General features: G+C 39.0%; 2 protein-coding genes across 2 annotated transcripts in view; both read right to left on the reverse strand.

Moving 5' to 3' along the window:
- Positions 1-650: 650 nt before the first annotated feature.
- On the reverse strand, positions 651-2,179 carry LOC106088900 (uncharacterized). Its single transcript, XM_059367131.1, has 5 exons — positions 2,174-2,179; positions 1,934-2,075; positions 1,799-1,873; positions 1,538-1,762; positions 651-1,480 (listed from the first exon to the last, which is right to left on the reverse strand). The coding sequence occupies exons 1-5, from the start codon at positions 2,177-2,179 to the stop codon at positions 651-653; spliced, it is 1,278 nt and encodes a 425-aa protein (XP_059223114.1).
- A 3,692-nt stretch (positions 2,180-5,871) lies between these two features.
- Positions 5,872-21,472, reverse strand: part of LOC106088899 (uncharacterized) — a 30,360-nt gene continuing 14,759 nt past the window's right edge. The window contains exons 2-5 of the mRNA XM_059367132.1: positions 7,454-7,559; positions 7,229-7,250; positions 7,068-7,140; positions 5,872-6,800 (exon numbers count right to left, since the gene is read on the reverse strand). Of these exons, the coding sequence (XP_059223115.1) occupies positions 5,872-6,800; positions 7,068-7,140; positions 7,229-7,250; positions 7,454-7,559 (1,130 nt within the window). The remainder of the gene's footprint in view (positions 6,801-7,067; positions 7,141-7,228; positions 7,251-7,453; positions 7,560-21,472) is intronic.

The following is a 21,472-nucleotide window of genomic DNA, read 5'->3' on the forward strand; positions in this document are numbered from 1 at the left end:
AGATCTTCCAATTTGACTTTTGAGACTCTGGAAGACGCAATTATTACTCGATTTGCCTAAAGTTTTTGAGGTGATGCTTTTCTGTGACTTCTAACAGCCATGACAAGTACGGTCCATATCGGTCAAAAACTTGATATAGCTTATTGTATTTGAAGAGGGCATTCGAAGATCTTGACAATGCGATCCATATAAGATTAGGCCCAGCCGAACTTAGCACCATTTTACTTTTTCGTTTTGTTTTGATAAATCTACTTGCGAAATGGTTTTGCGAATTTCATAAAAAAGGCAAGGAGACAGTTTCCATATTGTGCAAATAATTATGTATATTTGCTTCCCGAAATCATTGGTATTGATGTTTTACGCGTGCATGAATGTCAATTAAGATAAATTGGATAAAGTAAGATCACATACACACACACACACACAAATCTAAATTAAACAATTAATCAATTTTTCGTAACATATTGACTAATGACATGTTGAAATGATGTTTATTCACAGCTTGATGTAGCAACAAATGGGTCTATATCTAAAAAATAATATAAGAAATTTAACTACTTAAAAATCTAATAACAACAGGTTTTGGCATTTTGTAGCGCGAAACTATGGCTCAAACAAGAGAGTGAGAATTTCGATCACAGATGAAAATCCTATTGCCAACCGCCAGCAGATGCACCGCCGTAACCACCGGCAGAAGCTCCGCCATAACCGCCGGCGCCACCAGCACCCCCATCCACACTCAAGGCACCGATGACCTTTAGTGATTTAAGTGTTTCTAGAGCATCATCAAAACCGCCAGCACCACCAGCACCTCCAGCGCCGCCAGCACCACCGCCGTAACCACCATGGCCGCCAGAAGAGAAACCTCCAGCACCGGCACCACCTTGTTCATGAATGACTTGAATGGTTTTAACTTCTTCACCACCCCCATAGCCAACACCACCGCCGCCAGCAGAGAATCCACCGCCACCGCCTGCAGAGAAACCGCCAGCACCGGCACCACCTTGCTCATGGATGACTTGAATGGTCTTAACTTCTTCGCCACCTCCGTAGCCACCAGCAGAGAATCCACCACCGGCAGAGAAGCCACCAGCATCAGCACCGCCTTGCTCATGAATAACTTGAATAGTTTTAACCTCTTCAGCACCGCCAGCACCACCGCCAGCACCTCCGCCATAAGAGTAACCAACGCTGCCGCCGCCGCCGCCACCAGCTGAGAATCCACCATCAGAAGGGCCTTCATGGATAACTTGAATAGTTTTGACTTCTTCAGCACCGCCAAAGCCGCCACCACCACCAGCAGAGAAACCACCATGACCGCCACCAGAGTATCCACCATGACCACCTGCAGAGGCGCCGCCTTGTTCATGGATAACCTTAATGGTTTTGACCTCACCGCCACTACCGGCACCACCACCGAAACCTCCATGTCCGCCAGCACCGCCTCCATGACCACCTCCAAAACCTCCTTGTCCGCCTCCTTGTTGATGGATAACTTTAATGGTCTTGACTTCGCCACCGCCGGCACCGCCGGCACCACCGTGACCACCATGACCGCCGTGACCACCATGACCGCCATGACCGCCGTGACCACCGAATCCTCCGTGACCACCACCTGAAGCACCACCATCGGCATGGATAACTTTCACGGTTACAGCACCTCCGGCACCGCCACCACCACCCCCATGGCCTCCATGGCCGCCATGACTGCCGTGACCACCATGACCTCCATAACCGCCATGACCACCAGCTGAAGCACCGCCTTCGGCATGGACAACTTTTATTGTTTGGACAGCACCTCCGGCACCGCCACCACCACCCCCATGGCCTCCATGACCTCCGTGACCACCACGGCCTCCATAACCGCCATGACCTCCAGCTGAAGCACCGCCCTCGGCATGGACAACTTTAATAGTTTGGACAGCTCCACCGCCACCACCGCCGCCGCCATAACCACCTCCGTGACCACCGCCACCGTATCCGCCGCCACCCCCTCCCCCGCCACCTCCTGAGCTACCTCCTAGGAAGCCAGCGGAGCATGTTGCTACCAAAACTGCCAACACACAAACGAAAACCTTTAGTCCACAATGGATAAGAATGAAAGTAAAATATTGAAAATGTGTTAATATCCTTGACAATTCCGTTGGTTTTTATATCCTTTGATTTGTCCTACCTTCATTTTAGGAATCCTTTCGCTTCGATTAATAAGAGAACCAAGTGATTCCTACAAGTTTCTTTAGTTTAACTTAAATGAAACTGATGTCGTTTCGTTGAGGTCAGCGCCGTTTTATATGAAACTACAGTTCAGATTTGGGAATAAATTATTACGGACGACCCCTCAGTCAGCCAGCAAAAAAGAAATGCAGTGGGATGCTAATGTAAGCAGCAGCCCCAACCACTACACCACCATCGTCATCAGTGTCATGGAAACAGCCGGGACTAATACCTGTCATCTTGTGCTGTTTAACGCTCTAATGTTGCACAGGGAATATTCATAGCGTTTTTGTTTTTCTCTTCTCTCTCTCTACTCCATTCGCTGATGGCATCTGTTTTCAGCTTATAATTTGTCTCAGGTCTGAATTTGATTTAAAATTTCCAGCTGCCAGATACAGCTGCTCAATTAAGTATTTAAGGCCTATTAATGAGCGGTTTGAACGCATCACCCATGTATGTACGTTGCGAAGCTATTTCGTTGGATGGCATTTCATAAGATTGCTTGACCTGTTTCGTGCTAAGATAGTAATAAAACATATTAAGAGTTTCAACTGATATCCAATGCATTGTATGTGTATGGGTTTTAGTAGGACCAGCAAACAGGCTCCCATTAAAGCAACGAATTTTGTCCGTTTTCTGTATCTGCAAGATAATTCGAAGTGGAAAATACACAAATCACAAAACTGGAACGATTGATAAGGGGGATTAAGGTTTTAATCAAATCTTTAGTCGAAATTGCAGAAAACCCCGATAAAAATTGCCATAAATTGTGCACAAGAAGTAAAATCCAAAATCATCCACCTTTGGCAAAGAAGGTCTAAGGTATAATTTAGATTAGGTTAAGTTATAGTGGCAGTCTACAATCAAACTCATTTAGATATTGTAATTCATTGTGATACATAGGAACCAGGGAATCAAGACATCCCAAGGTCCTGCAGTTGACAATTCAGAAGAGTTATCAGAGAAAAGAAAATCTGAAGTGGAACTGCTTTTGCTTGCCAGTGCGAAACATGCACACAGGAAACGATCTATAGTGGTTTCTGTTCCTCACTGTCTCTAGTGAATCGTTACTCGCAAACTTTAGCCTATAATGTCTGATAGACATGTTACGACAGACACGTTGACTGACGCTTCTGATCTTTGGTCCGCGTTTACATTGGGTCCTACGGACCTTATCTAGAAGGGTACGAGGTGTGATCAAAAACAACCATTATTTTCAAATGACGTGAGTTACGTATGTTGGATTTTCGCTTTTTTCTATAATGTTGGTACACATGTCTCTTGAATGTGTTGGTAGTATCGGCCATTTGGATTGCCAGTTTGTTTTCGACAAATAAAAAGGGTATTAGTGAGCTCTTCTACTTTTTAATATTCGAAAAAATGGATGTCTACTCTATAAAGTTTTGTGTAACCCAGAAGCGAGTTTCAGAAGTGCTTAGAGGATTGAAAAAAACACCGTAAAAATTGGAAAAAAATATCTAAGGGAGATTACTTTGAAAGCAACAAGATAGTTATTGATGAATAATTAAATATTGATGAATACATAAATAAATATATAAAAGGGCCTTTGTTTTGTTATAGGTTTTTACTGAAAGGAAATTTTATCTTATTTACAGATTCTACTACACATAGACATTGCGGCCGTTGGTATTCATATCGAAAGGTGGTTAAAAATCTTTCATCAATTTTATTGCTCTGCTAATGCCCACTCTGTTGTGGCTACTGGTTTTGTGGGATATTTGTATTTGTATCGATATTTTATGAAAAATCCATATGGAATGTTAACAGCCATTGAGACATACATCTCCAGTTGCCTACTGATCAATATCTCAATCAAGAATTTTCTTAAATCTGGCTGTGTATTTGGTCTACCTATGAGAGACACTCCATTTGCCTACTGGCTAATAATTCATTCAAGAAACCTTCCTCAATCAGTTTGTGCCAACACTTTTTATACCCACCACCATAGGATGGGAGTACACTAATCTAGTCATTCCGTTTGTAACACCTCTAAGACCCCCTAAAGAATATATACTCTTGAACTTTTCGACATTATGAGTCGTCGAAATCACAATAGCGGTCGTACGCGTAAAACTAGCCGCTTGAAATGTTGCACAGATACTTATTATTGATGTAGGTCATTGAGGATTACAAATGGGCCATATTGATTCAGAATTAGATATACCTCCCATACAAAGATGCTGTTGGACGCAACGTTACGGTGAATGAACACATTTCGAACCGAACACTGATTTTGGTAATAAAATTCAATGATTTGCAAGCGTTGCTCGTTAGTAAGTCTATTCATGATGAAATGTCAAAGCATACTGAGCATCTTTCTCTTTGACACCATGTCTGAAATCCCACGTGATCTGTCAAATACTAATGCATGAAAATCCTAACCTCAAAAAAATCACCCTTTATTACGATTTCCAATAACTGTGCCAAGTACGGTGCAAATCGGTCTATAACCTTATAGTTCCCATATAAACCGATCTCCCGATTTGACTCCTTGAGCCCTTACATGCCGCAATTTCCGTCCGATTTGGCGGAAATTTTGCATGTGGTATTCAGTTACAACTTTCAACAACTGTGCCATGTACGGTCCAAATCAGTCTATAACCTAATATAGCCCCCATATAAGCCGGTCTATCGATTATCCTTGGTCGGTTCCTAAAAGCTTTAAATTGGTATGTGGTATGTATAAATTTTTAGCAGAATCCATGGTGGTGGGTTCCTGAGATTCGGCCCGGCCGAAATTAGCACGCTCTTACTTGTTTTGGACTACCAATGTATTGTCGCTTCATACTCTTCGTTTCTGCGAGGAAACCCATTTGTTTGGTTTTTCTGAAAATTTGGCTTTTAATACAACAACAATCCTTCTCTCGTGTTCAGTAAAGTGGAACAACAATTATGCAAGGGTATTTTAAAAAGGGAAATACCGCATAGTTGTTTTATTATGAAGACTTCATACCTACTTGCTTGTTGTGACGGTTTGCTGTGTATTGTTTCCAATAACGATGACTTATACTCAAAAACAAATAGCGTGTGCAATAAACAACAACAACAAAAGGTTATCTTTTTTTCCTCATTTTCTTTCCAAAAATCTTCCTTTTCATTTTATTTCTTCTAACAAACCCATCATATATGAAACATCAGTCATTTTCAGCAAACAACAGACTTTTCAGCAGTAGGCCCGCTGTTCTGAAATTGCAGGACTACTGCCGTAATAGCAGAACTATTACCGTAAAAGCAGGAAAATAAACTATTACCAGTCAGCAGATAGTGTTTGCTATTGTCACCAGACGTTTTTCTGTGAGTGTATAGCTCCTTGTTGTTAACTAACTATTTTTGCCTATTTTTGCCTATTTTTGCTGTGTTGATTTGTTGTTCAAATCTGAAATTAGCCCCGAAATATGGACTAATCGTTCTGTGATTAGAACTGAGTCCTCCATTAAATGTATATAACAAGGAAATATATGAAACACAAATTTTTTAAAAAAATTATTGATATTGGCGTTTTCGATTTATTCGCTACGATTGGATGTGGGATGACTTAAATAGGAAGAAATGGGGGTTCGCTTAAAAAACTAGTAACAAAAGTGTTGGCACATTAGATGATTGCTATTTTCATATTGGCGTTAGAAAGGCATCAAATTAATTCCAGCCTCCTGCGCCACCAAAACCGCCGGTACCACCTCCTTCTTGGCGGATAACTTTAAATGTTTGAACAGCACCTCCGGCACCACCTCCATGGCCTCCATGGCCACCATGTCCTCCATGGCCACCATGTCCTCCATGGCCACCATGACCGCCAGCAGCACCACCATCGGCATGGATAACTTTGATGGTTTTAACTTCTCCTCCGGCACCTCCAAAACCACCGCCGTGGGAATAACCTCCATGACCTCCATGACCACCATGACCGCCATGACCACCACCAGCTCCACCTTCGGCATGTATTACTTTGATGGTTTTAACTTCTCCTCCGGCACCACCGGCACCTCCGAAACCACCGCCATGTGAATGGCCTCCGTGCCCACCATGGCCGCCGTCACCACCACCATCAACACGTATAACTTTTACGGTCTTGACCTCACCACCGGCACCTCCGAAACCACCGCCATGAGAATGACCACCATGTCCTCCGAAACCACCGCCATGAGAATGACCACCATGTCCTCCGTGACCACCGGCAGCACCACCTTCGGCATGAATAACTTTAATAGTCTTAACTTCTCCACCTCCACCATGTCCTCCGTGACCACCATGTCCTCCGTGACCACCATATCCTCCGTGACCACCGGCACCACCATCGGCATGAACAACCTTCACAATTTTGACATCTTCACTTCCAGAGCCACCTCCGAAACCTCCATGACCTCCATGACCACCATAACCTCCATGACCACCGGCAGCTCCTCCATCGGCATGAACAACTTGGATGATTTTGACATCTTCACCACCAGCACCGCCTCCACCACCGAAACCGCCATGACCACCATGACCTCCATAACCCCCGGCACCTCCTTCATCAGCATGAACTACTTGGATGATTTTGACGTCTTCACCACCGCCACCACCACCTCCAAAACCACCATGACCACCATGGCCGCCATGACCACCAGAAGCACCACCATCGTCATGAACAACTTGGATAATCTTGACGTCTTCTCCTCCGCCACCGCCGCCATGACCACCAAAACCTCCATGACCTCCATGGCCTCCGTGTCCACCAAAGCTTCCACCATCACCACCATCGGCGTGAATAACTTGTACAGTTTGAACGGAACCACCAGCATCGCCGCCGTAGCCACCTCCATGGCCACCACCGTAGCCGCCGCCACCACCACCTCCTCCGGAGCCACCCCCTAGAAACCCAGCGGAGCAAGTCGCCACCAACGCAGCCAGAACACAAACGAAAACCTATTATCAGCATAAACAAAATAAATGAGAGAAGAGGTAAGAAATCTGCAAATCCTTTTGGTAGTGGTCCTTTGAACGAATAGCGTACCTTCATTTTAGGAATCCTCTTGCTTAATTTTTGGGAGATTGAAGGAAATTCCTACAAGTTTAGCTTGTTTCGCTAAATCGAAACTGATATCGCTTCCATGTGATCACTGTGTTTTTATGTCAATCCCAAAACTTCGAGTTGAATATTAAATTAGAAAAATTCAAATTCAACGACCAATGGGAATATGATGTTAATCATATGTTTCAATATATTTTTTTAACTTACTCAATCTTTCCCAGTTTGGTTTTCCCCATTCGAAGTTGTTGCATTTTTGTGGAATGTTTGTAAATTAGCATTTGATCCAGTTCATATTGACATGTGTTGGTGGTCTCTATTGGCGATGGAATTTTGATTGTAATTTTTAATATGATTTATCGCACAGTTTGCCTCAATGTTGCAGTAGGCGATTTACAAATGTTGTCTATCACTGATGTTGGAGAGCATGAAAATCGTTAGTCTTTACAGTTCTACAGATTAAGTCTTTTGAACAAGACCATGAGTAAAAATATTTACATATGTATATGGTGGCTATATCAAAACGCCGTCTGATAACAGATTCAAGTTTGAGCAAAATGTCTTAAAAATACGCCAATTGAGAACCTATTTCGATAAATTTGGCAAATTCTTTCTGAAGGGCAATAAAACATCCAGCAATATATATAGAGTTCTATATCAAAATCTGAACCGATTTTCACCAAAACGTTCGTCTTTGGGATAAACAAGTAAAAGCGCGCTAAGTTCGGCATGACCCAATCTTATATACCCTTCACCATGGATCGCATTTTGTCAAGTTTTTTTGCCCGGTATTTGCCTATAGCAAACAAGGGATAATGTGGATAAGAATTGCTATGCTATTGAATCTATATCGGATTATGAACCGAGTCAGGCCATACTTGGCTTAGATATTGGAGACCATAGTAGATGCCATTGTGCAAAATTTCAGTCAAATCGGATAAGAATTACGCTCTCTACAGTATCAAGAAGTATAATCAGGAGATGGGTTTATATGGGAGCTACATCAGGTTATGAACTGATATAGAATATGTCACTATGCAAAATGAAAATCGGGAGATTGGTTTATATGGGAGCTATATCAGGTTATGGACCGACTCAAATCATATTTGGAAGTCATAGAAAAATTAATAGTGTAAAATTGGAGCCAAATCAGATAATCGCGAGATCGGCTTGTGTGGGAGCTATATAGGTTCTGGGCCGATTTAGACCATTTTTGGCACGTATGTAAGAGGTAATAGAAACGCGCACTATGCAAAATTGTATTGGTTCTATATCTAAATATGGACCGATATGGCCCATTTACAATCGCAACTGACCTTCACGTCTTTTGGCAGGTCACTAAAGTTGATCACCTTGGTATTTCGAAAATTTGTTGGTCCGATTTCTAATTTCTTTTTCCTGACAATTGCTCAAAAATCCTTGTAAAAAGTCAGCTTGCGGTCTACAATATATCATGTATTTTGCAATTTACGAAGGTATTTGTGGTTGGATTCGTGACAAAATATACAACGACTTTGTCGCAAAAAGTGTCCACATCTGATTACTCAATTAAAATTTGTACAATTTGGAAGTCAAAATATATGAAAAAAGTGTATTTTTTTCTTCAAAAAAAAAAACAAAAAGCATTTTTACTAATAAGTCTTTGTTGAAAAAACTTCTTAAATAACTTAATTTGTTCTTTTATTTTGTGAAGAGGACATATTGTTTGTCCCTTTTAATTAATGGAATGTTCATGGACAAATTTGCATTTGCACATATTGTAGATGCATTTTTCTAAAAACGAAAATTCAAATTGAAAAGATTTTAAGAAAAAAAAAAAAAAAAAAAACAAATAGAGATATCTTAAAAACTTGTTTCTGAATTTTGCAAATAAAATGTTTTAAAAAGACAAAAATAAATACTGGCCGAAACACCCAAAAACCAAATTTAGGACAACGATAATTTACACATCCGTATTAGTAAATTTGATGTGGAGGCTACAAATATTGTTAGGTGTACAAATTTTTTGCATGGGTTTAGGAGATATATGGAGTTAAAAAAAATTGTGTCGAAATGAGGTATCTGGGCTTTGGAATTTGAGAACTCAAGGGGGTTTTCCAATTTTTTAATAAAATATTGCTCATATTGCCGCACTTCAAGTGTGTATAGCATCCGTTTAAGTTCAGATATCTTGTTCAGCACGGGCCGGACCCCTCTCGAAATTATTTTTGTAAGACAACATTTCTTTAAAACTTTTTCGAAAGACAAAATTTTTATAAAAAAAGATTATAAAAGTTTTTCTAAAGACTACATTTTAATGACTTTTTTAAGGACTAACTCAGCAAAAAACTCTCTAAAGACAATCTAACCTCGAGATTATTTTAATTTAAATTTTGCATTAAAATTTTTAAAGACTTTTTATTATGCTTATCTGTCCCAAACAACATTTACCTAAAATTTTTTCTATAGATAAATTTCAATAAATATTTTAAAAGACACAATTTTAACCCATTACGCCTGACTCTCGATTCCGTTGTACGATTTTGATGAAATTTTATCTCTATATACGTTTAGTACCGCAATATGTACTTTTTGGTACCTCGTTTGTTAATTGAGCTAGAGCTTTGAATTTTGAAATTTATGTACAAGGCAACCTAAATTGGGATGCCAACATTTTTTTGAACATTTAGAAAAAAAAGTACCAAAAATGGTACGAAATAGGTGAACTTTGCATAGGGAGAACGGGTAGAGCTAGAACTTCAAAATTTGGCTTAAATCATTGTTGTTGCGAAATAAAGGGGGTAGATAGAAATAGTAATGGAAACGGAAGAAACTTACGTTTAGTACCGTATTTGGTAACATTTCATACTTTCTTTACGGATTGAACTAGAGATCTGAAATTTAACGTGTAGATTCTACTAAGAAATATATGTTGGCCGACTAAGTAATTTTTAACAAATCAAAAATTTTGGTACCAAAAAGAAAGAAATAGCTTTTTTACTTTAACAGTGAACAGTGAAGTGTAAAAGTAAAAAAAAAATGCTGAAAATGACCAAAGTCTTGACAAATATACGACATGTTGAAATCGTACAAGGAGTGGAATAAAAACTACTTAAGTGCTGTAATTGGTTCTATTTAGTACTTTCTTTATAGATTTCACTATAGATCTATAATAGAAATATTATATTATATATATATATATTATATATTATATTATTATATTTACGGATTGATCTAAAACTTTCAAAATGTTATTTCTTTACGGTAAGGCTAAAGCCATTAAAATTGCGATACAGTTAGATCCTGATAATGGATGTACTATCGGGGTCAGCAAAGCGACCGGTAGTATATTCATAATTTAGAGAATTTATATTTATGTAGCAATTTTTTCAAATATTTAGATTTTTAAAAATTTTTGAAAAAAAATCTTTTAATTTCCTAAGCCCCTACAACAAAAATTTATTTTCTTAATATTTTATGACCATTTAGCGAAGAAAGCTCGATTTAATGATTTTTGCGTAAAATATTTATTGTCATAAATTTGTTTTTTTTAATAGATATTAAAAAGGATTCCAGAAATCTCACTTCTAAGAATTTTGAGAAAAATTTTCGTTTGATTTTTGGGGTATAAGAAATTGTTGTAACTGGTTTCAGTCGTCTGCTTTACGCCAATCCAAATTTCACTACGATACCTCTTTCCTAACTCGAGCTAGAATTTTTCTAAGGTAGCTCTATTTTTGGATATTTTTCGTCGTTAATGCGAACCTGGACGCACGGAGCAGCTGCAAGAGCCGTTGTCGTTGTATTGGGTTGCCCAAAAAATAATTGCGGATTTTTTAAAAAAAAGTAAATGCATTTTTAATAAAACTTAGAATGAACTTTAATCAAATATACTTTTTTACACTTTTTTTCTAAAGCAAGCTAAAAGTAGCAGCTGATAACTGACAGAAGAAAGAATGCAATTACAGAGTCACAAGCTGTGAAAAAATTTGTCAACGCCGACTATATGAAAAATCCGCAATTACTTTTTGGGGCAACCCAATATATAGTTCGAAGCCATTAACAACTTCCAAAAGATAATGCACTGTGTTGGCAATCAGTTTAAAATTCAGTTCTCACTTTATGACCAAATGTCACCGCCGATGTGTCAGTTCCTGTACCCCATAGCTACGACAATTTTTTTAAAAAAAAGGATCTTTACCAATTTAACAGTAACAAGAATTTTGGCAATTTTCGATTTTGAAAAATATGGGGTGGGCCCCCTCCAAAATAAAATCCTGGCTAAATCCCTGATGACAGCTATATCCAAATCTAGACCGATCTGTGCCATATAGCAGAAGTATGTCGAGGGGCTTAATTTAACTCACTGTCCAAAATTTTGGAGACATCGGAAAATAAATGCGCCTTTTATAATAAATGTAACTTTCATGGGCCTAAATGTAGCTTTTATGGGCCTAAGATCCTAAATCGGCCGATCGGTCTATATGGCAGCTATATCCAAATCTGGACCGATCTGGGAAAATTTGACGAAGGATGTCGAAGGGCTTAACACAACTCACTGTCCCAAATTTCAGCAAAATCGAATCATAGATGTGGCTTTATAGGCCTTAGACCCTAAATCGGCTCGGTCTATATGGGGGCTATATCAAGATATAATCCGATAAAGCCCATATTCGAACTTAACCGGCTTATGACCTGGACAAAGTTTTAGCTCAATGTCCCTATTTTTAAAAGACTGTAGCGTGATTTCAACAGACAGACGGACGGACATGGCTAGATCGTCTTAGATTTTTACGCTGATCAAGAATATATATACTTAATAGGGTCGGAAATGGATATTTCGATGTGTTGCAAACGGAATGACAAAATGAATATACCCCCATCCTTCGGTGGTGGTACTGAATTGCAATGTAATTAAAATGTATGTATAAAACAAGTAAAAAGGCGTTAAGTTCGGCCGGGCCGAACTTTGGATACCCACCACCTCGGGTATATATGTAAACCACCTTTCATCAAAATTCGGTGAAAATTTCATACCTTCTATTCATATACCTCATACCGATCTGAACTATATACGACACGGATGTCGAAAAGCCGAACATAAGTCACTGTGTCAAATTTCAGTGAAATCGGATTATAAATGCGCCTTTTATGGGGCCAAGACTTTAAAACGAGATATCGGTCTACATGGCAGCTATATCCAAATCTGGACCGATTTGGGCCAAGTTGCATAAACATGTCGAAGAGCCTAACACTAAGCACTGTCCCAAATTTCGGCGAAATCGGACAATAAATGCCTCTTTTATGGGCCCTAAACCTTAAATCCAGAGATCGGTCTATATGGCAGCTATATTCAAATCTGGACCGATCTGGGCAAAATTAAAGAAGGACGTCGAAGAGCCTAACCAAACTCACTGTCTAAAATTTCAGCGACATTGGACAATAAATGCGTCTTTTATGGCCCCAAAACCTAAAACCTAGATATCGGTCTATATGGCAGCTATATCCAAATCTGGACCGATCTGTGGGATATTGCAGAAGTATGTCAAGGGGCTTAACTTAACTCACTGTTCCAAATTTCGGGGACATCGGGCAATAAATGAGCATTTTATGGGCCCAAAACCATAAATCAAGAAATCGGTCTATATGGCAGCTATATCCAAATTTGAACCGATCTGGACCAAATTGAAGAAATATGTCAAAGGGCCTAACACATCTCACTGTCCCAAATTTCAGCAAAATCAGATAATAAATGTGGCTATTATGGGCCTTACACCATAAATCGGAGGATCGATCTATATGGCAGCTATATCCAAATCTGGACCGATCTGAGCCAAATTAACGAAGGATGTCGATGGGCCTTACACAATTACACTGCTCCGAATTTCATCAAAATCGGATAATAAATGTGGCTTTTGTGGGCCTAAGACCCTAAACCGGCGGATCGGTCTATATGGCAGCTATATCCAAATCTGAACCGATCTGGACCAAATTAAAGAAACATGTCAAAAGGCCTAAGACAACTCACTGTCCCAAATTTCAGCGAAATTGGACCATAAATGTGGCATTTATGGGCCTTAGACCCTAAATCGGAGGATCGGTCTATATGGCAGCTATATCCAAATCTGGACCGATCTGAGCCAAATTGACAAATGATGTCGAAGGGCCTAACACAACTCACTGTCCCAAATTTCAACAAAATCGGATAATAAATGTGGCTTTTATGGGCCTAAGACCCTAAATCGGCGGATCGGTCTATATGGGGGCTATATCAAGATATAGTCCGATATAGCCCATCTTCGAACTTAACCTGCTTATGGACAAAAAAAGAATCTGTGCAAAATTTCAGCTCAATATCTCTATTTTTAAAGACTGTAGCGTGATTTCAACAGACAGACGGACGGACATGGCTAGATCGTCTTAGATTTTTACGCTGATCAAGAATATATATACTTTATAGGGTCGGAAATGGATATTTCGATGTGTTGCAAACGGAATGACAAAATGAATATACCCCCATCTTTCGGTGGTGGGTATAAAAACCAAGTTAAAGGAAATAACTTTAACTTGTTAAAGTTATTTTCACACACACAGCAGATGTTATATAGTCTCCACTTCCTCGACGCGTTCAAACGTCGGCTCAGTTTCTGTGTGTTAGTGGACATGATGATTGAGACTTCTCTTCTAGGCAGTGACAGTAAAGCGGTAGACCTTTCAAGTTTAGATTGGGTCACATTATCTAGGAGAGTTTACAGTCCCAATTCTTGACCGACCAACTGTCATCCGTTGCTCTTTGGCCTTATCTCGAAAGCTAACCATCTAACATGTCGTTAGAGGCATATACACAAATTCCAGCTTTGGGCAGAACATGAGTTGATCGAGACCACAGTGCATAGTAAGGGTTTAGAGTTTGCACCACTTTTGCGTCATCGTCTGATCTTGTCATGATGAGTTTCCTTACGCATCCAGAGGCAATTGAGGAAGCAGTAGAGCCACTCTTTCTTATGGCGCTGGACACTTGCGACTTGGCCGATTTGTCCTTAGATAATTCCCTAGTTGCTGCTGTCGAAGTTCCATGCTTTACCGCTAGTGCACGCCTTGATCGAACCGAATAACCCAACCACAAAAGGTCTATTGGGTCTTGCCTCGGAGCATTCCCCTTCTCTTTTATTCGTGGTGGGGGGATCCCCCTTTCCATTCAACCAATTCACTAGACTTTAGCGATATGGACGATAGTTACACGGATAAATTTTCAGCATTAGCTGAGGAGATTGCTTCAGCCAGCCAAAACGCACCATTTTGTTTTGATCCCTGGTACTGGCAAATCGAGTTTAATGTCGAATTCAATTGATCCAATGAATTTTTTCATTGAAATTGCTGTAATCATTAAAATGATAATATCTAAAAAAGTTTTTGAAAATGTAATTAAAAATAAATTCAATTGTTAATATTTGTATATTGTAAATGTATAATCTATAAAAAACGTGATTGAATTTTTTAAAATTTCAATAAATGTTTTCTTTGCTACAATTAACATTTCTTCTGTGCAATCAGTCATTGGCGACAATAACATTCGTTTTTGGACCCGCAATACTATTGTTCGCCTTAGTACAGTTGAGGATGGCTGACTGCAGCACAGGTGACGAATGGCTATCAACTGTTCCCCACGCCCAATTAAAAGAAGCTCATCTTATTGATGAGAGTTTTAGAAACCGAAGTATCGACCATCTCAATAAACTTGAGAGCAACGCGCCATTTACACATCCACCTCCACCTTCGAGAGGAAAATGTTTTTGCCAGAGAAGGCCGATGGGTTGGGATAATGGCAGGCATACAACGACAAAAGAGGCAGTTTATAAGCATAAAACGGCAAATCGGGAGACTGCTATATCCCAATTTTGGTTCAAATTGGACCGTATTTGCCATAGGTATGGCTGGTCTAAATATAATTCAGCGAAATGGGATGAAAAGGCGCCCTTAATGAGCTTTAAATGGTAAATTGGAAGATTGGTATATATGGGGTCTCTATAAATATATTAAATCATTTTTCAGCTCTATAGTTTATTTTAAAGCTATTAACGTGATTACAGCAAACAGACGGGCACCCTAACGCGTGGACCAACAGATCGGACAGATTGATTGCAAGAAAAAAATGTGCAATCGTATTTGTATATAGGGATTTCCGATATATTTTTTTCCAACTGTAGGGAGTAGGCACACAGAAAGTCGGAATAATCCCGATCAGTCCGTATGTCTACAAGTATTGCCTCGTCTGCCTTCGCCATATAACAACACGGGTAGTATCAGAGTCCTGTACAGAGTAATTTTTGTCTGTCGAGTGGTTGCTTTGTTCCTGTTATGTTTATGGCGGTGCGGAGGTAGATAAAATTGCAGACTTTCTCATAGTTGTGGTTTCCAACATTCTTTGGTTTTTATTACAATCCACGATGGTTTATCTCTATTAAGGGCCGCATCAAATTTAACTGACTATTTTTAGATTTTACCAAAAGCTTTAGTCACTGCTTTCGTTGACCGACGCATAATACCGATGTCGCACTGTGGGAGAAAATCGAAAAAACTATCAAAAAATATGCCGTGTGAAAACGGGTAGAGATATCTCTTTGAAATTTGGAATGGTTATAGCTGCTAGATCGTGTGCAAAATTTCAAGTCCTTGGTTGTCCGCTCGCCTTTTGACAGATCCCCAAATTTGTTACTAAAGTCCGCTGCATCTCGTATAATCTTTTACAGCGGAACATTTAAGAGGGTACACTCTTTATATAATTTTTGCGAAATAGACATTTCTCCTCTTTCTTGGCCTTGTTGCATGATTTTAATGTACGTACTGTACATAAAAATCAGCAGCGTCCATTTGCTCTCTCTAGAGCATAAAATATAACCTTGGATTGTTCGTTCTTGTCTTCACTCGCAGAATGGGCACACATAAGACTGAGATAAAATAATTTGACAATAATGCGGATTGTTGCTTGTTTAAACTAAGTCTAAAAACTAACCAGAAATCCAAAGCCAATCTAATGTCTCGTGTGATCACAGCTATGGGACAATGCGTCATCTTTCGGTGCTATTGTGACGCTTCCCCCAATTTATCGCATATCCTGAAAGGTAATGATACATTCGTCAGTGCATATAATACCTCTTCTTTGATAGAGTTCAGAAATTTCAGTTGTAGGTACGCAAATGAAGAACCTTAATTTGGTTGCGGGGGTCGTCAAAATAAGGGGAGTCAATTTTTTCCTTTCTTCTTTTTTTTTACATTAATTGCTATTTATATCAAGGACGGCACGGGATAGCTGTGAGCACCACACAGGCTGGAACAATGAGCTTCGCTCAGTGTGGTGTACAGTGCGTCCACAGGTTGCGGATAGTGGAATGCTCCATACGGAGTAGCTGCAACGGTAGTTGCAGACAATCAACTGTATCGAGCCGAGAGTCTCAGTGAGAGACCGGGCGGCACCGGCTCTTGCACAAATATTGAGTACCTGTGATTCTTGATATGGCGGGGCGGGTAGTTGGCGCCTCTAAATCACCAATGGCCACCCTGTTCCCTTGGCGATCGGTTCTTTGGACTAGTCTAGCATTTTAACCGCTTTTTTAGTTAGAAGAGTAAAGAAACATTTGGACTTCGCGCCACATGTCAACTTACTTTATTTAACGAGCGTTAAAGCCATCTTCTCCAGGTGACACTGGAATTAGGCAGGAGGGACCAAGATAGACCTTGACTGTGCGATTAAGGAACGGGGGGTATTCTTCTCTCATATGAGCGCTGTTAAATACAAGTTTAAGCTTTATGACAAGGGACATTCTTCTAAATGCCGAGTCCGAACAGCTTGCCGCAGAGCGACACCACTTAGTAGAGAAGTTTACACTGCTGATAACCTAAGGTTTGCGTGGCCTCCAGTTAAAAATACTCTGTCAAAAAAAAAATAAACGAAAACGTATATTTGTAAGAAACCTATCTTCACAGAAAAAATGAAAATCTTGATTTGATTAGAATTTTGTATATTCAATTAAAATTTTTGCTGATATCCTATACACAAATTTATATTATTAATAAACGATTTTGCAATTTGCATTTAAGACAAAATTAATAAATTATTTAAAGCGATTATCAACTCAACAAACCAATTTATTGGAAAATTGTTTATTCTTCCACTGTATGCCAAAATACGTTTAATTGACACAGTTAAAATAAATAATTGGTGTTTTTCCCATAAATTAACGATATTTTAATTCAGTCGATTAATAACAAAATTAACAGTATTGCCTAAACATATTTTATTGAGATTCCATTGCAGGATATTGTCCGCCTTTAGACCATTGTTTAATGCTTTCTATTCAAAGAACATTATAGCAAAAACATTTAAAAGACAACAAAAGTATGTTGTTGCTAGAAGCATTTGACTGGTTATCCCGTATCGTGATTTCAATTTAGACCATGAAATATCATCAGCGGGCGATGTCGAATGGATCATGTTGCTTTACAGCCATCCCAACGAGAGTAGATTGTAAAGCACACATCTGAATTTGAACAGGGCTCTTAAGGACGACTTAATTCACAAGCGCAATAGAAAACAAATCAAATCTTACTTACTTAAAATATTTGATATTTTTATTAAAAACCAATTAGTGTTACAAGCGGAGAGTGCCTTCATCGGCATTGCCATCTCCGGAAGGTGTAAAAAGAAGAAATTATTTTTATATATAGAGGAAATTCGTAATGAATGCCAACCAATTTCCTCTTACTCTTTGTGTTTGAGTTGCACTCACATCCAACATATCGTTTATGTGTAGAGTATTGAGCCCATAAAAGAAGAATTTTTTATTCGATTTCGATGAAATTTGGAACAGTGAGTGATGAACAACCTTAAATTGGCGGAATGTGCAGATGTAATTAAAAATTAAATTTGAAAGTTATTTGTTGTGCTGTTCTTTGAATGGAAAGCATTGAACGCAATGGTCTGTAGCCGGACAATATTCTGAAATGGAATCTAGATTAGGTTTTAGTCGCAGTCAACCATACCACAGATCTGAAGTAGGAAGATGCCTTCCAGTTTCTACTATTGAACGACCCAGATCGCTTTAAAAAGCCCATCAAAAAAAGGGATTATTCACATCTGCTAAATCCGACAGGTACTCAAAGAAATGAGATCCTAAAGTGGAACTCCTTCTGACTGCAAGTGCAGTTCTCTTCTTTAACGACATGCAAGCTAAGTTTTCAGGACCAGGCCCGAAGGACAAGGAATAATAGATGGTCACAAAGAGGGGGCTGTGAGCAATCCATAACTATGTGGCTTAATATAGACTTGAAGAGGTCTGCTGCTTTGCTGTCGCTGGCTAGAACAGACGTCTCCGTCATGTGTCCGTCATGACAGATCAATGTCTTTTCGGAAAACATGCAAACAGACTGAAGGTTGACAGTAACGACTTTTGCCGAAGCTATGAGGACGTTGATGTAGTAGAGACTATAGAATATCTGCTTTGTGTGTGTCGCGCATTGACATTCAGAAGGAGTTACAGTTTAGGTTCTCATTTCTTTGAGAACTTGTCTGTTTTAGCGGACGTGAACATTCCCATGTTGTTGGGCTTTTTAAAGCGATCTGGATGGTTCAACGGTAGGAACTTGAAGCCATCTTCCTTCTCCTGTTCCTGTTGTATCACAATGGGCGATATAACCTCACCTTTAAAGGCAAAGCTGGGTGCTAAAATTTTTTTTTAGTTTTTCTTCTACATCAAAACTTTATTATATCGTCATACTTTCCATAATTGTCACTGTAGGTAACTTGTATCTCCTGCTGTAAAGAACTACTTCTGTATTGCACAGATTTATACCTAGACCATTTTGGTAGCCCACTGAGTAGTCGCAGGAAGAGCTTTCTGAAGTATCTCTATTAGAGTGCTGGAAAACTTACCCTAACCGCAATTGCTACGTGATCAGCATACGCGACCACTTTTACAGCCTTTTTTTCCAGAGACAATAATATATTGTTTATGGCTATATTCTAAATTAGAGAAAACAGTACACCTCCTGGAATTGTTCCTCTGCTGACCCATATTTCTGGATCTACAGATCCCAAGTCTATCGTGCATGCATGCAATGCATCTTTTAGTAATTAAGTTATTAATAAACATTCTAACGGCAGAGTCGATGCATAGAAACTACAACTCCTTCATGATTGACGTCGGTTTTCAATGTCAAGAAATTCTAACATTGTATATTCCTTGACAGCGGGAGAAGACAGGCGATCTCCAGGGATCTTTGCCCTAAGATATGTTCCGATCAACCTCTCAAGAGTCTTCAATAATACGAAATATACGAAAATCCTTCGCTTTTATGTGGTAAGGTTAAGTCATTCGGAATGAAAATGACTTTCGTGTCCCTCCATCCCACAGGTATATATGATATTCTGATACAAGCAGAGTATATCTCCCTAAGCCAGGGAACTCTATCAGACACAGTTTGTAATTCAACAGGTGATACATCATCAGGGCCTGGCGACTTAAAAGAGTCGAAACTTCTTATCGCCCAAAGGATTTTCGGCTCAGACAAAATTTCCCTTATAACCTTCGACGAATGCATATCAGTTACAACCTCTTCTGGCGCCACATTGTCCATTGGAGAATTTCCCGGGAAAAGTGTATCAACGAGTAGTTCTAGTGTTTCCTCACTAGACATTGTCCATATATACTGACTTCTGGATATACCCCACCGTAATAGGTCCCAAGGACAGCATCTTCCTTAACCTAGAAGCCCCAGATGTATCCTCCACGGAGCTGCAGAATTCTACCCAGGATTTGTTCTGCGCCTTTCTAATCTCGCCCTAGATATCCTAATCGTGTGGTGCTCTTGTGGCTTTTGCTCTGTAGAATTTACATCCAAACTTTATTGGGTGGACCCTCCCCTTACCCTTTTTTCAAAAAGGCCAGATCTCTGAGATCTTGCGGCGATTTAAGCGAAATTAAGTTTGTTTATAATAACTCAAAAACAGAAATTTGGTATCCTTATTTAAGGGGGATATGCAGGGGGCCGCTCCCCCTCCAAAGCCCACTATACCGGACATATTTACCGACTATAGTAATATAAGGCTCAAATGAAAGGAAATTGGGAGTACAGCACCAATATGATATCCACATTGAGGAAAAATATCTGAAAGGCCGTACCAGCACCCCCAAACAGGACTTATTTCCTGACCGTGTCAGTATTGGGCTCAGATGAAATAAGAGAGTGAAAGAAGGCACATCTCTGCGGGACCTGTCCAGCTAGTAAATATTTAAATAATAATAATAAATGTTTAAAACTATTAAAAATATAAGCATTTCTACGTTAAAACACTGAAAGAAAACTATTCTGTTATTTGTAGCGCAAGATATACATATATATTGCCCAAGATATAATTATGATTATATCCAAGACCAAATGTAGTTATATATAGCATAATTCTTTGCATATAATTATAAAGCAGATATAATTATATTTGGTCCCATATCCAATTATATCTACTGCCAGATTTAGTTTTGTATAGCATCAGATATAATTATATATAATTGGATATGGCAGATCTATTTGGATATTATTAGACCCAACATTATCTTATCCCAGATATATTTGGATCTGACGATATAATTGTTTTTTTTTGCTCGGGATACCTTATTTATATTGGGTTGCCCAAAAAGTAATTGCGGATTTTTCATATAGTCGGCGTTGACAAATTTTTTCACAGTTTGTGACTCTGTAAGTGCATTCTTTCTTCTGTCAGTTATCAGCTGTTACTTTTAGCTTGCTTTAAAAAAAAGTGTAAATAAAGTATATTTGATTAAAGTTGATTCTAATTTTTATTAAAAATGCATTTACTTTCTTTTAAAAAAATCAATTACTTTTTGGGCAACCCAATACATAATTTGTACATTTATACATTCACACACCCGATTTTTTTGTTTTGGATTCTTTCAATTCGCATTATATATTTATTTTACGTAAATCGGTTGAGTTTTATGAAACGGTAAATATATTTTTCACTTCTAGATGTTTTTTTTTTGACAAATTTATTTTCTTCTAATCACGCTAATAGTTGTCTTCTCTTACATTAGAAAAGCACAAAATGAAAAAAAAAAAAACGATTGTGTGGAAGAGAAGCAAGAAATATATATGACTTATCTGCACTTTGCATTACATGTGTACGAAAGAGTATACAATACCATCTTGACTCTTGTAAAAATAGATACAAATCGATTC

The sequence above is a fragment of the Stomoxys calcitrans genome, chromosome 4 (assembly GCF_963082655.1).
Source record: "Stomoxys calcitrans chromosome 4, idStoCalc2.1, whole genome shotgun sequence".
Lineage (NCBI taxonomy): Eukaryota > Metazoa > Arthropoda > Insecta > Diptera > Muscidae > Stomoxys > Stomoxys calcitrans.